We start from the raw sequence: 16,197 nt of genomic DNA on the forward strand, positions 1-16,197 counted from the left end.
GAGGAACTGCAGAGCCCCGGACGGTGGGTGGTGGGTGAGTCACCCAGAGACGTGGTGCCCCAGGACCCAGTCACGCATTTCAGCATTAGAACTCCCGACTCCCAAGCGGGCAGCCTGTCTCTATGGTGGCGGTCACCCCCCAAAGACACACACTCCCTCAGGCCGGCACACCTTGGCTGTTAGAGCTGCAGAAGGTTCCTGAAAGGTACTTTCCGGCTCCAATGAGATCAGGTCAGACCCTCACACCTTCTTTAGGGTTAGGAATATGAAAATCCCTTCCTGTGGGATGTTAAGTTCCTGCCTTTGGGGCCAGCAGAAGCACCTCGTCCCCACTGCAGGGTCCTATACTCCTCCATGTGGACTGTCCCATCACACAAACAGGTTTGGGGCTTCCCAGTCCCTCTCCCCACTCAGCTGTTCCTACAGAGGGGATTGTTTGGGGGAATCCCAAGTGCCAAGATCAAGCTCTTAGACTAGCTGTTCTCAGACTTGGCCTTCATCAGAATCCCCTGGAGGACTTGTCAAAACACAGCTGGGAGGGTGAAGAGTTTCTGATTCAGCAGGCCTGCGGGAAGGAGGGTGATAAGAATTTGCAGTTCTAACCAGTTCCCCGGTGATGCGGAAGCTGCTGGTGTGGGGACCACATGTTGAGAACCATCATGATCTTAGAGCAATCGCTGGATGGCCCAGAGCTGAGGAACAGGGTCCAGTCACAAGACCCCACCCCACGCCTTCAGCACAAGAACTGAAGTGAGCCCAACTCCTCACTTAGCAGCACAGATCAAAACTGCCCAGCACGCTGGGGCTCAGGACTCATCCCAACTTGCTCCAGGCCTGCATCTGCTGGTTAGTTATCTAACACCTATGCACAGGTACCGCACCATGCCTAGCCGAGGGGATGCAGGACTAGGAGGGCACTTGGCCCAGGTCTAGGGGCTTATCACTCAAGTAAGAAAAGAGACAGCGAAAGCAGAGATAGCAGGATGCTAGGATCATAACCCTGAGGGCAGCAGTAAGGAGCTGGGCTAGGGCGGGCTGCTGAGACAGGTGTCAGAGGCTGCTTGCAGAGGAGCCCGAGCAAAGAAGCATGCAGAAATTCTGAGGGGTGGGGAACAAGTTGTCAGGGCTGGTCCCAAGGCCCCATGCAGGGTGGGTGGATCAAGGGGAGGCAGAGTGTGAGGTTTGTTTCATTCCAGGTTGTCACAGGCAGCCCAGCACTGCCTGAGCCAGGAGCTAGCAGCCTCCCTCCCGTCCAGGCTCCTGAACTGTGTGACACTGGCCTGGCCTGGCTGATGGAGGTCACCTCCCTGACACTGACTGGCGATCCCCCTGCTGCCCAGAGCTGCCTGAACCTCGGGGCTCACCCTCTGTTCTAGTAATTACAGAAGGGGATGTGTGGTTGTTTGAAGAACTAATGGAAGCGAGATTAGTGAGCAGAGTGGCTTCCACCTGCATGAGGTCTCTGTGGGTTGCCAGGGCTTGAACTGTCTGTTCCCATGTCCAACAACAGAAGGGGAACTCAGAGGCCACTGGCCCTTGCCAGACACTGATGGGCTAGAGAAAATCCAAGAGTCAACCTGATCTCAACCGTGGAAACCTCCCAAAATAAAGCCTAATCACGATCACGATAAGACACCCCATTTTGGCTTTTCAAGTGCCCCAATATCCCGACCAGGGTTCCCATGCGAAAGATCTGGAAGTCCTGGATGGTGGGTGGCAAGACCAGGCCTTCACCTGATCTGCCCGGTGAGCAGCTCCCCAAGCCTAGGCTCCGCTGGCCACTCCGTGGAGTCCAGCTGGTGCCCACGTGCTTGTATTTGGCTTGTTTTGTTTAGGCCACACAGTGCTTCGAGGTTTGGGAATTCCACATGAAATTCCAGACATCTAGCTTCCTTTGAAAAATCAGGAAGGGTCTGGGTGTACCAAGCCCACATCCCTGCACAGCTGCCCTGGGTTTGATGTGACCCGTGCTCTCCAGTGTCCTCCACTCCCCACGTCCATGCCTCTCATGTGCGGACCTTCCTGGCCCCGTAAGCATCTTCTGGGGAGCTCTCCTCTATCGCAAGGCTTTCCTCTTGGTTGACAAGCACAGAGACTCTGCTTTCATTCCTGCATTGCCCCGTGAACTTGGGCAAGCCATGGCCTTGTCCTGAGTTCCTCATCTGTGCTGGGATGAGCGGAGGAGGCACTGGACTGTGCAGTCTCAAAGATTTCAGACTCCAATGTCCCGGCCTTCAGAAGACAAAAGTCCCAGGTGGAAGGAGAAGGCCCACAAGGGGATTTCCATCAGCTCTGCATTCTCACGGGGATGGTCCGACCCTCAGTACCCCTTGCAGGGATCTCAAAGGAGATAACCTGGTCCCCAACTCAGGGGATGGGTGACCTTACAATTTATTATCCAAACTGGACACTCAGAGTGAAGGAAATGGTCTTAAGAAGTACCCTTGATTAACAGGTATAAAGCAGCACTATTTTTGGCAAGCCAGGATAAATGGTGACCCTATGAAAAAGAAGAGAAATGGGCCTTACCTCTCTGTGTCTCAGCTGAAAGCTTCTGCCCTCATGGTAGCAGTTGTAGGTTTTCAGCAGGCTTAAGAGCTCCGACCTAAAAAAGGTAAAGACACATATATGCTCTTGGAATGTGGTGGGGCCTTGGATAAGGCATTCGGCTTCGCTGGGCTCAGTTTCCTCATTTGTAAAATGGGCATAATGTACACGTTTTGCCAACAACATATAATCCATTGAGAGACTAGATTTTGCCATCAGACCCACACCCTTTGGTCTTCTAAGGAGTTTCACAGATCGGCGCTCCTGGAAAGCCCGGGGTGGGGCTGCGAAGGAAGCAAAACTCACAGAGGGGCCCAGGTCACGCTATTGTACTTCAAGGGTGTTTGCACAATTTCACTGTTATAGATGAGAGTTCCTGACAATCTCCCTGTACCTTACTTCTGAGTCACCTTCTCAGAATAAGTCACTTGGGCTTGGATAACTGGCATTTTAAAGGCTTGCTTTTTCTCCCCATATTACTTCCTACAAGGGATTGGGGTGGCTGCTATGAAGGTACCACCAGGATGCCTCTTCCCCATCCTGACTTCCTGGACGTGTGATCAAGGGATGAAGGTGACAGCCCCTGAGAGTAAGATCCTGAAGGCCCTAGGATGGCTACTCTGTCCAAATGGATGAGAAAAACACGCTCTGGTGCTCTGTTGTGCAGCCCTGTGTGATGTGGGGTGATGGTAACTGACAAGGGAACCCATTTACAACTTAATGGCATTAACAATGCAGGATTCAATACTGCATGTTCACTGTGCTTATAAGTGTGCAAACGCTGAATATAAAATTGTTAGGATATGTACATGTATAACATATCTAAATCATGTATGGTTGTTATTATGACTTTTTTCAAAATGATATTTAATATTGTTACATTGTTCTTATTATCAGATCTAAATAAGGAAAATGATGGTGTGGGAGTACTGTCTGTTTTCTCAGGGTCTTTAGTAGGAGGACCCCAGCAGGCAGGTCCTCAGCAAAAGCTAGTCCATTTCAAGGAGGCTTGGTCTGTCTTCAGGATGGCAGATAGAAGCTACCCAAATTTAGAAAATACCTGGGCTCAGGAGTTGAAAAGCAAGATAAAATGAAAAAATACACTTTTCTTCAGTTCAGCAATGAACTGGGAAAAGTATCCCCAACAGTATTTTTATGATGAGACCAGGAGTCTCATCATAAACAAAATAAAATAAATAAAAATAAGCTGGGAAAAATATACTTTTTCAATAAAAACTCAAAACTAGTTTTGAGGTTTTTTTTTTTTTCCTGAACTGTTTAATGCAATAACATGTTAGTATTGCTCTAGTTTTTATATAAATTAAATGCCATCTCTGCAGATTCACAGCAGGCACTGTCACACTTTCCTGCTTTTGTCTGCCCAAGGAGGCGGGGGTCAAACTCATGCCTTGATCCCTGATCTCCAAAGCACTTCAAAAAGAAGTGCTCTCATCACTGTCCCTGGGGCAGGCACACCATTGTATCTGCAAAAAGTGCCCAGAATTCCTCCACCCACAGGCTGCCCATGGCAGGGGAGTGGCCACAGGGGGAAGGCAGGCATGGAGACCCCTCTTTGCTCACAATGGCTTACTTCAGAATGGACTTGCTGTCGCTGATGGGCACGTGAGAACTGGGTGGACAATCTTCCTTCATCTTTTGCTGTTGTCTGCAGACTCGGAAGTTACCTGCTGGTAGACAAAGGAGGGCCCACAGACACCTAAGCTGGGAGGAGTGATGGCCAGTGTGGCGCCGGAGCCTTGGTGCAGAGGCTGGAGCTTCTGCCTCACCTCCCACCTCCCCACCCTCTCACGTCCCCACGCCCCGACCCCTACCTCACTCCCACCCCACCCCTGCCCCCAGGTACAGGGCCAGACCTAGAGGACTTCATGGGACCCCACACCCACACGTGTCAGCCCTGACAGGGCAAGGTCAGAACTGCCCTATCAGACCCCTTCCCCAAACCTCGTCATCATCCCCAGGAATGAGATCAATCTCCTCAATATTTCAGATTATATGCTTTTTTTCTTGATGGACACCCTGAATGATGGTTTCTACCTTGATTTCTCCCTCAAACCTCTAAGTCACCCCTGGCCTTTCTCCTCCGTTTCCACGGAGCCTGAGGTGGTCCCCCCATCACTGCCTTTGGAGTCAGCTCTCCTAGTGACGGGCTAATCAGTACCATGTTCACTACATGCTGGACACTGTTGAGCATATTCTATGAATTATCTTGCTTATTCCTTACAACACCATTATGAGGTAAGTACCATCCTATTCCCATTTCACAGATGAGAAAACAGGGACAGAAGTACTTGGCCCAAGATTCCCAGTGAGTAAATGGCAAAGTCACCGAACACAAGCATCTAGACTCTAGATGCTGGTCTCTTAGCCCCTTCTCTATACTGATATCGGACAGTAACTTAAACCCCCAGACCCTTCATTTTCTCATCTGTACCATGGAGTAACCTCTATCCTATAGGATTGTTCATGGACTCACCCATGAAACTGTCTCTATCTCTTCTCATTCACAACCTGGAAAAGTTTGTGGAGCTTCCCAAGCCCTCCTGGGTTTCTTTCACGGAGGGTAAATCCACTAGAGCTTCCTCTATCCGGTTGGCATCCTCCGTACAGATTCTTACTTCTCTCTGTCTCTGCATTATTCTGGCCGAGCACTCTCTTATCAAGGCCCCCTATGTGTCGGGCACTGAGCCACAGCTTCACACACACATGCATACTCTAACCTTGACCCTGCCTCTACCCCCCTTCTCCCAAGTTGCAGCTAGGAATCTGAGGGGTTGTTACTCTGGGAGGTGGCACCAACAGGGCACACAGTGTGTCTTTCACACCATGGAGCTTGCTTGGCTCCTTCACAAAAAACCCCAACATCTGTTCACAGAAACCTGGCTCAATCGCGTCTTCCTGACCTGTGTGTGTGCCAGTGCTACTGGGGGTGGGCGGGAGGTGGTCAAGGTCAGGTCCAACTGCTGTGGTATCGGTGACCTCAGAGCAGAGCCCGTCTCTGCAGAGGGGTGCTGACTCTGACTAGCCTAGCATACTCTTCCCTGCTGGCTTGATCCACCCACAAACAAGATGTGCCAGCCTTCTTGTGGCCACATCAGCCCTGAATGAGCATTTGATTCTGGAGGCAGGGGACACACGCCTGGCGTAGAGAAGGGGAATCGTTTGAGAGAGGTGGGCTTCCCAGTGACATCAGAATCATCTCCTAAATTCCTCCCCTCTGCCTGAGTCTACAGTGAGGCAAACTGTGGCCTGCAGAGAGGGCAGGCCCCCAGCTGTGGCCAGCAGCCAGCCCTGCCTCTGTAGGGCACAGGGCATTGGCACCGTGGGGGCCTAGAGCTGGGGACTTCCAGCTGCCTTCTTCTTGGCCTATTTCAAAATAGGGTTTCGGTTCCTCAGCACCTCAGATACCCTGTGGAAAAAGTGATCTGCCAGGCTCCCTCTCTGGGTCCTTCCTCAAATGCTTCTGATGCAGAAGCTGGCTTCAGCTCAGGGCAAGGCTGTGTTTCTCAGTCAACACTGTTTCTGTGGGTCCATGACACAACTGTCTTGCTTTAATAATGGAAAGGGCTGGATTTACCCAGAAATAACAAGAGATGGTTTTTTCTCTTGCCTTCCTCTGTAGCCAGCTTCTCTTCCACTCCTCCCCACTTCCTGCTCTGAGCTCCACAGTTCCCCTAATGGGTTCTATGCTTTTTCTCCCCTTTGGGCTTTTACAGCCATTCTCTGCTCAGAATCCAGCATCGTCCTCGTCCTATACCCTAAAACGTCGCTCGCCAGGAAGCCCGTGCCAGAGCAGACCCCTTCTCCAGCAGTAGCAGCAACAGCTGCTCTCTGGCCTAGCTCCTGCCCCCGGCTCTCCCCTGGAGGGCCGGCCTCTTGTTTTGACTCTCCCAGGAGAGGAGGAGGGTGGTGTGTCTGGGCTGTTGCTTTTCTGCCTCACCACTTGTTTCCAGCATGGAGTGCAAGCCTGGGACGCGGCAGGAGGTCTGCAAATGGCTGTTAAATCACTGGACGAATACAGAAAGCCTCATGGGGTCCCCCAAAGTCAACTTTCCAGAGTTGTGCATACACAGCTGGAATAAATCATGCAAAAGTCTGCAGGGGCCAGGGAAGTGACTCAGCTGAGGGACACTGGTCAGGGGACTTGGGGACACATTCCTTTTCCAGAGGGGCAGATCTTCTGGTGTTTCATGAGAAGCCAGAAATCTGGATTTTTATGGGCTACATTTTACTGTTTAAAGTTGGGTGACTGTGGTAGAGACAATTACTGCCCCTGGAATGATCACATGATAGCTCCCGTTCCCCAGCCCCCTGCAGCTATGGGGCCACGTGACTAGCTCTGCAAACAGAAGTGTTGTTGTCACTCCGAAGCCAGTGCATCTGAGCCAATGCATGACCCTGCGGCTCTCCTGTTCCCTGTCGTGGTGACCCAGAAAGCCACATGTCCCAGTAAGTACAGCTTCTTGATGGTCAGCCTGGGTCCCAGAGTGCTTCTGCAGACCGGACGCCTCTGCCAATCCACAACGAATATGGACTGGGAAAGAGAAATAAACCTCTGCTGTGTTTCAGGGATTTGTTACTGCAGCATAACCTAGGCTATCCTGACTAATTCAGTAAATAATAAAGTTAAAATGAATATATATATATGTATGTGTGTGTGGGGGGGTGTATAACTGCTGATGCATGACATGACTCCGTTTATAACACTCATTCTCCCAAAGCATGTGGGGAATATGCCCATTTTGCTCTATTTAGTAGGGACACTTTCAAGTGGAATTCTCTATATCAAGCAGTGATTAGTTATTAATAGAAGATGCTTCTTAAAGTGCTTTGGGCTGGGAGCTGCTAAAGACCCGTGTAGCTTCAGTTGCATGCTTTTTCCTGTCTGGGCTTTCCTTGATTTTCCCATCTGTACAATGAGAATATTGATCTCCAATGAGTTAGAAATTTTCTCAACTGTAGAACTCTTTGTTCAAATGCAACAGTCATGCAAATCAGATTAAAGGGGCTGCTCTGGTTGAAGGTGAGGTGCGTGGCGGGGAGCCCCATCAGTGGCTTTGCCTAGGGCTCTGATAATACTGTGCTGAGTAACATAGGAGAGGCTCCCCACAATGGCCTTCTGGAATGCTTTATCCTCAAGAGTCTGCTTATTTAAAGGACACGACCAACGAGCCGAGTGTCTCCAGCTGGAGTTGGGTGACATCAGCTGGGGGAGACAGCTCAGAGGGAATCAGGAGGAAAGTGCAGAAGCGTCCTGGATTGCAGAGAGCAAAGTGAAAGGAGAAGGTGGCTCGTAGAGTAAACAGCTTATGTGGCAGGGACAGAGAATGGGGTACACCATCCCAGGTGAGGGAAGGAGATAAGTGAGCAAGGCTCGGGGGAGGCAATGAACAAGGGCTCTTTCAAATTGCCAGGCGGGGTCTGAGCCTTACAGCAGGGGAGACTTTGCTCTATAGAAAAAGTCTCTTCTTTGAGAGAACCACATACTGCTGTGTCCTCTGACATCCATCATGTGCGTGGCCCGAAGCCAGTCTCGTGGTCTCTGGTTCTCATGTATCCTATCCCCCCACCCCAATTCGGCAACACCTCCATCTCCTTGTGTTCCAGACCTGAGCTCTGGGGTCACTCTCAGAATTCCTCTCCCAATGCCGGTGCTGCATTTGTGCCTCCTTTACCCGACTGGAGGTAGAGGAGGTTTTCATTGATTTTGATACTCCCAGTGTCTTGTCCGGTTCTCAAGTGAGCTGCATGTGTACCTAAGAGGCATCCTAGGGGGTAACCTGAATGAGAGAGCTTTGAGGGACGGCGGGCACACAGACCCCGGGAAGAAAGCCAACTGAGATTTCTCTCCATTTGGAGCGTGTTCTGAAACCGCCCGTTAAACACTCACTGTCCTCATGCGTTGGGCAGGACTTAATGAATCTTCAGTGGCGTGTTTTTCTACCTTTTAAAAAAGGACAATCTTATCTTTAAATAAAGCCCTAGGAGAAGCTTAACACACAAACGGATTAAAGCGGGGCTGCTTTGGTTGAAGCAGGAGTCGGGGAGAGGATGGGCTGGCCCACCACCCAGGCGCAGGCTGCAAAGCACAAAGTGACAGATGCAGCTGGGCAGGCCAAGCCCTGTGGCTCTGGGGAGTCCCTTCCTCGTCCCAGCCTGCTCCCCTCCCCCAGGCCCCAGGGCACAGAGCTCAGGCCTCCACACTTGCTTCCCTGGCTGGAGGAGGCTCTGTCCCCAGCCCGAGGACTCAGGCTGCGCCAGGGCTCCCTGTCCCCCGCAGAAGGGGCCCCAGGGCAGCAAGCCAGCCATGGTTACCTGTCCCAGTGAACAGGCAGTGGATTGTTTTCGCTTTCCACTTCAGCAGCTGCTCTGCCAGCCATGAGGAGGGGCTGCTGAGGACAGCGGGCCCGCTGCCTGCCCTCGCTATTGTCCCTGGCCTTTGGTTTGGGACAAAGGACAATGAAGCCTTTAAAGCTGCGGCCCATCTTTCCTCTTTCGGGGTCATGGAGCTGGTTATTATGGGAGAAGGCAGCTCTGCGGCTCCTCAGGCCATCACTACGGCCCACTTCCTACTGGCTAACGGCAGAAGCAGAAAAAGAAAGCTAACGCAGTGGCGTTTTCATGAGGCTACATCCACTGCATTCGAAAGCCTTTTATTTCAAGATGATGTGCTGCCTACTTTTTAGTCCTACGATGCCCTCTCTTTCATAAAATAGTGGCAATGATAGATGGTCGTTGTTGTTCTAACTTGGCAAAATGGAAAATGTATCGGCATCCAAATTAAAATGTTCTGAGGATGTCTGTGAAAATCTGAGTGCTTGGTAACCTCTGTTCTAACATCTTATAAAATTATGACTCTGAAGTTCATCTTTAGGCAGAATTAAAATCAAATATGTAAAGACCGCGACATGGCGAGTCAAAGAAAGAGGACGGAGCATGTGGGGCACAGCTGGGAGCCTCTCAGCCCAGGCTGCTCAGACCAGAAGGAGGTAGGAGGTTCCTAGGGAAAGGGCAGGTGCTGATGACACTGCCATGCATTCCTGTGAAGCCTGAGTCTCCTGCTCTGCAGCCCGTGGCTGCAACTTTCAAATGCCAGCCAGGGCCAGCAGGAAGGTGGCGCGGAAAACAACGAACCTTTAAATGGGCCCTCCTTAGCTAGCACCTGTTAACCGGCAAATGGCAGGAGGTTGACCAAGGAAGAAGCTGTAGTGCCTGCTGGTACCAGCTGCCTCTGAGAGGGGGTCTGGCCAGACACAGACCACCCCTTGGCAATGTATTTTGGCCGAGAAAGCCAGCTGTTGGGATGCGGATGGCGGGCAGGGACGCAGCAGCTGCAGCTTCCATCCCCTTCCACACTGCTGTCCTTGCCCTTCCTCTCTCCTCTACTTCACCCCCTGGGTTTGGCCACACCCTCCCTGCCCCAGCCCTGGTGGCTGGCAGCCCAGGGGGACGTTGTGCACAGTCCAGTTGGAGTCGAGGGAGAGCAGGAACGGCAGCTGCAGAGCCACCCAGCACCTCCACTCGCCGCCTTCCCCTCAGTCTACCCCCTGACCCCAGCTGACCTTTACTGTATCCTCCCCACCCCCGAGGTCCTGGGCTTCCACCAACACTCCCCCTGAGCCTATCCCAGCACCATGCCCCCTGACACCATTGCTCTTCCTCTGAAGAGCCCGGCCCTCTGCATCCAGGCAGGTTGGCCGTCCTCACAGCTTTCTGACAGTTGCCACCTAGAAGCGGTGCTGCACCCAGAACCCTGCAGCCAGGTCTCTGGCTTCTGTCCTTGCTTTCAAGGCCTGGCACCCTGGGGCAAGAAAGCATTTCCAATCCTCCTGCTCCCCCTTACATACATATTCCCTGGCCCCGCGGGATTCTCCCTCCCTAGACTGAGCTTAGCTCTTGCCTATGGAAGAAGAGATCTCGGAAAGAAGGAATCCTCTCAGCCATGCTTTTTGGGCCAAACAGGTACTCAGAATGACCACTGGTTAATATCCCAATGGCCTGGAGCCAGAGGTGCAGGCCCTCCGAGTGCCAAGTGCCAGCGGCTGCAGGGCTGCACTGGGTGCTCAAAATGGCTGCCCCTCCTCGTCCCCCACGTCCTCCCATCTCCCCAGCCAGTGCTACCCACTGCACCAGACCTGTGTGCTGCATGCAGCTGCTGGAGATGGTTTCCTGTGAGACACGGTTCGGCTCAGAATATTCTGGGTCATGGAGCCCTCTGGAGTCTCCTGAAAGCTTAACACACTGTCTCCAGAAAAATGCCCGTGTGTGCATGCATGTGCACACATACACACACTGAATTTGCACACCATTGCAGGAGGATCAGTAAGGCCCTGCTCAGGTGCTCCTGGGTCTGCAGGTCCCAGGTTAAGAACTTCTGCTGAAATGTGTCACAGCAAGGGAGAGGAGGCAAAGGGGCGTACTAGAGAGAAGTCTGGGTATGAGCTTCACTGGCGTATCAGCTTGGCACGTGACTGCAACGTGTTGTGACATCTCTCGGACCTCAGTTTAGCCAGGATTGTACTGGCAGCTGGACCAGAGTGTCTTTAGGTCTCTTCCTAGCTCTTTGGCTATGGGGCTGTATGACACCCTCGACTCCACCCGCCAAGGTCAGGCAAGGCAAGGGAAGGGGGTTCCAAATCTCTCTGAGCAGTGCATCCTGGGGTGGGAGGTCAGACAGCCAGAAAAGGAGACTGAGCAAACTGCAAGTTCCCCTTTAACAAGAGTGACAAAACTGCAGAAGCTTCGGGAAGTGCAGGCATTTCCTATTTGATTTTGATTTACTTTAAAACAATTTGAAAATATTTTCTTCAGTGCACTTCTGTGAGACAATAACCACCAGCCTTTGCAAGGATCTGGGTTTAAAGCTCTGCTCTGGGATTCTTTAGCTGTGTGGCCTTAGGCAAGTCCCTTTTCCCTCTCTGAACCTCAGGTTCCTCATTAGCTCAATCGCTAACTGCTGTGAAGGTGAATGAGGAAACAGGTAAGATGGGCCTCATAGAGGGTTCACCCATGATAAACAGAAGTTCCCAGTAGAGGTCACAGTGGGAGTCAGGGTCTCCAGAGAGACAGTGAGGCTCTGGAGGTGGGAACCTGGGACTCAGAGAGGATGACAGTCCTCAGCAGGAGCGTCTGTGAGCCACAACATCCGGCTGAGTTCACTCTCAAAACCAGGGTCAAGTCCAGAGTGCTTTCTGGTAATCAGAGTCTCCCCTTTGAGCCTTTGCATTTACAGGACCTGAGCTATAACACACGCCTGAGTTCTGTTTAGGTTCTGTTGTTATGGGTCATTGTCCAGCTGACCCTCACCCGGAGGTACCCTGAACTTCACTCTGTTCTCGACCTCCAGGCCACTTGCTGGAGTCTCATGGTGGAAATATGGTCCCACCTCCCGGCTTTCACACTGACACTTTAATCTGTGGCCTCTATCTCAGTTTCCCTGTAAAGTCTCGAACCACAGGCACTACACACAGAGGTAATAATGACAAAAACTAACGAAAACGTACCGACAGTGTTGAAACACACCCCATTACAACTTCTTAGCCAGCAATTTTTTGACCTAGGTTTACGGCATTCATCTTCTCTTCTCTCCCTTCCCCTTCCTCTCCTCTCCCTCCCCAGTACCCCCCATGCCGCCCCCCAGCACCTCCCACCCTGCTGGCAGCAGCTCAGGAATTACTCAGGGGAGCGGGGGTGGGCAGGCAGATCGGCATTTTAGTTGTAGTTAATATTTACTCATGGCTTCTGGCAACAAATCTTGATTGTGCCGTGAGCAGTTAAACTAGAGAGAAGCCAGTGAGGATCCTTCCTGCAAGTCCAAGTACATGGCTTTGGAGTCCAACCTGCTTGGGCTAAAATTCCAGAAGCCCAGCCCTCACCTGTTGTGACCCTATTTAATTCGTCTGTGAAGTGGGATTACTCACAGCTCTCTTTTCAGTGTTTCAAGAAAACACTGGCACTGGCCTGGCACTGATCCTGGTGTGAGAGAAGGCCCTCACTCCCCCAGGCCTGTGCCAGATGAATAAAAACAAAGGCATCTGTCTGGAGTGGGAAGTGTAGGATACAGTCAGGAGCACGGGGGCAAGCGAGTGGCTGGCAGGGTGAACTCTGAAGTCAGTGGGTGAAATGAATGAGACCTGGCACAACAAGCCCTGGGTTAAAATCCTGACTCCACCACTGACTGACTCATCTGGGCACAACGGGACAATTCCATAACTCTTAAAGGCTCAGTTTTCTCATCTGAAAATGGGGATAAGGAAAGTATCAAGGCTGTGAGAAGTAGGTGGCATATTGTGCTAAAGCCCTTAGCACAGGTCTGGGAACAAGGCAAATCCTCTATAAATAGCAATTGTGAGGCCCTGCTTCTGCTATTATCTTGGTGTTCATGGTCTTCCATCCATGAAATCTGAGAATTGTGCCAGAGGCACTTTGAGCCTCTCCCCGCAATTCTAAGATCAATGCTTCTAGGATATTGGCCAAGATGAGAGACAAGGTGGGCAAAGATGTAGCCTGCTGCCGCGCACACACCTGCTGTGCTCAGGTTTTAGCTTCTAAAGTGCCCTCTCCTTGGAGGAGGTGCCTGGCGCAGTGCTCACTCTCAGCCTTGGGCCCGAGGCCCGCAATACGCCAGGCTGGCAGAGGGAGGGGACTTTGCACGCGGCAGCCAAGGGCACCCGTGCCCAGACTCCGGAGCCCCTGGCTGGGGAAGGTCCTGGGCTCGGGCGGTGGGCGGAGGTCGGCGCTCCGTGGACGCCCCAAACTCTCTCGCCCGTTCATCACTCACCGTCCACTCATCGCGCTCTCCAGAAGCCGCTGCTGGTGCCTTTCCCTCGCAGCCACCGGAGATGCATCCGCAGCGCCTACTGCTCCGGGGCTTGGAGCGTCAGGCCCGCCCCTCCCCGCCCCTCGCTCCGCGCCGGCCAATGGCGTCACGTCACCTTGTGCGGCCCGCCCAGCCCCGGGCACCGCGGGGAGGGTCCGCTGCAGGCTGTGTCTGAGGGGCCTCGGGGAAGGTTTGGGGCGTCTGCTTTGCGGGGTGTCCCCGGACTACACAGAGGGCGCCTGGAGACTCGCGGAGGAAGCAGCCCCGACTCGGTCGGGAGGGTCCGGTGTGCAGCCCAAGGCCAGGGACCTTGGGGGAAAGGACACCCTTGGGTTTCCAACAAAGGTCGCTGTGCGGGCCCCGCAATTACTAGTGTGCCTGTCACGAAGGAGGAGGTTATCAGTAGAACCTGAGCGATGTTAGTTTTTGCTCAAGGGCCACCTGTGTGCAGTCCGGCTGTTTGCTTGCTGTGGCCTCTCAGAGCTCCACTCCATTTAAGAAGCCAGACCCTGGACTTCCCTGATGCCGCAGTGGTTAAGAATCTGCCTGCCAATGCGGGGGACACGGGTCCGATCCCTGGTCGGGGAAGATCCCACATGCGGCGGAGCAACTGAGCCCGTGCGCCACAACTACTGAGCCCGCGTGCCACAGCTATGAAGCCCACGCACCCTAGAAACCCTGTGCGGCAACAAGAGAAGCCACTGCAATGAGAAGCCCGCGCACCACAACGAAGAGTAACCCCCGCTTGCCGCAACTAGAGAAAGGCCGCGCACAGCAAGGAAGACCCAATGCAGTCATAAATAAATAAATGAATAAATAAATAAATAAATAATCTCATTTGTAAAAAATAAAAGAAATCAGATCCTTTCGGTTACTGCCTGCTGGAGGAGGATTTGCCTGTGCAGAGCAGAGGGGACAGAAGAGCACAGGCCATTTGGGGAACTCAGAACAGTTCAGTGATTCTGGGGTGTGGGGTGGCAGGGAAGGGGAAGGGGTTGATGGAAACAGTTGCAATTTCTGTTTTATATCACTATCCCAGTACTGACCTCGGGACTTCCCCTTCCCTCCCCCAACATGAATCATTTTACTTTCGTTCAATCTGTGGTTCCTAATCTTTTTAGAGTCACATGGCCATTTTAGAATCAGATATGGACCTTTTAGAAAAATGCAGGTGCCCACATAGGCAAAAATCAGCCTAGGATTTGAGTCTTTGAGCCCCTGGCCCCCACTTGAGACAGGCTGGGCTAATTGTTGTTGTTAGGGCTGCTGGATTTGGGGTAAAGAGATTGGTCTCTACCATCTACTTCCTGCATGACCTTGCCATGTTGCAATCGCTCTGGCCTCAGTTTCCCTACCTGTAAAAATGAGGGAGCTAAAGATGACCAGGCCAGGTAGGGATCTTTCAGCTCTGCCTTTACATGAATTCGTGAAGAGTGGCCCATCCTCTGCCAGCTCAGGGCATCCCAGTGGTTGGGGACCTCCACTCCTGCATAGCCCAAAGGTCTGATCCTCAAAGCTGAGGACAAAAATTGGGTGCTTCAAAAAGTTTTGTTTTGTTTTGTTTTTAACAGTAAGTAAAATTCAACATAGTCCTCAACCTCTGAGCGTTCATTCATGCCCAATAGGATAAGTAAACATAGCACCCAGGTAAGATACAATTTCCCTGGCGCCCTCCAGCACCTGAGAGTGTGGGTCAAGCTGATGTTATCATCAGGGCCAGGACTAGCCTGGAGTGATGATTGGCTTTGAGGAGGCAACCTGATGTGTCCTGCACTCCCACTGTGTGTCAGGCACTCGACGAGGTGCTTTACAGCAGGGATCCCACACAATTCCCTCAACATTCCTGGGGAGTTGGGTGTTACTACCCTCATTTCACATGGATCAAAAGTGTCCGTCGTCAAGTACCTTCAGAAGGAGACTCACCTTTTCCTTCGGTATTCAATGAAACTGTATTTGACCCGCAGCTCACTTATGGTGGGTGTTGTGTATATGGTTAGTTGCCAACCCAGTACCCATTCCCTTCTTTGGAAAAAAGAAAGAGAGAAAGGAAGGAAAGGAAAGGAAAAGAAAGGAAAGTTGATGCAGCCACTATGGAGAACAGTATGGAGGTTCCTCAAAAAACTAAAAATAGAGTTGCCATGTGATCCAGTAATTTGGAGAAAACTAGAATTCGAAAAGATACATGAACCCAATGTTCATAGCAGCACTATTTACAATAGCCAAGACATGGAAACAACCTAAATGTCCATGGACAGATGAATGGATAAAGAAGATGTGGTAAATATATACAATGAAATGTTACTCAGCCATTAAAGAAGAATGAAATAATGCCATTTGTAGCTACATGGATGGACCTAGAGATTATCATACTAAGTGATGTAAGTCAGAAAGGGAAAGACAAATACCATATGATATCACTGACATGTGAAATCTAAAATATGACACAAATGAACTTATCTTCGAAACAGAAACAGACTCACAGACATAGAGAACAGACTTGTGGCTGCCAAGGGGAAGGGGGCATAGGGGAGGGATGGACTGGGAGTTTGGGATTAGCAGATGTAAACTATTATATATAGAATGGATAAACAACAAGGTCCTATTGTATAGCACAGGGAACTATATTCAATATCCTGTGATAAACCATAATGGAAAAGAATATGAAAAAGAATATATATATATATATATATATATATACATAACTGAATCACTTTGCTGTACACCAGAAACTAACACAACATTGTGAATCAACAATACTTAAAAAAAAAAAGTTGAGAGGAAGACAGAGAGAGAGACAGAGAGGGAGAGAGCAA

The 16,197-nt window shown here is 51.3% G+C and overlaps 1 protein-coding gene across 9 annotated transcripts in view; it reads right to left on the bottom strand.

Annotated features, from left to right (window-relative positions):
* Positions 1 to 14,302, bottom strand: part of RASSF4 (Ras association domain family member 4) — a 34,910-nt gene extending 20,608 nt beyond the window's left edge. For 5 of the 9 annotated variants that reach the window (XM_028482116.2, XM_028482117.2, XM_028482112.2 and 2 more), the window contains exon 1: positions 2,530 to 3,044. In XM_028482116.2, coding sequence (XP_028337917.1) covers positions 2,530 to 2,763 — 234 coding nt within the window. In that variant the 5' untranslated portion in view covers positions 2,764 to 3,044. Of the gene's footprint in view, positions 1 to 2,529; positions 3,045 to 4,138; positions 4,342 to 13,345 lie in introns of those variants that run through there. The other 4 variants (XM_055080821.1, XM_028482114.2, XM_028482115.2 and 1 more) reach the window with 3 other exon arrangements.
* Between the last annotated feature and the right edge of the window lie 1,895 nt (positions 14,303 to 16,197).

The sequence above is a fragment of the Physeter macrocephalus genome, chromosome 20 (genome assembly GCF_002837175.3).
Source record: "Physeter macrocephalus isolate SW-GA chromosome 20, ASM283717v5, whole genome shotgun sequence".
NCBI lineage: Eukaryota > Metazoa > Chordata > Mammalia > Artiodactyla > Physeteridae > Physeter > Physeter macrocephalus.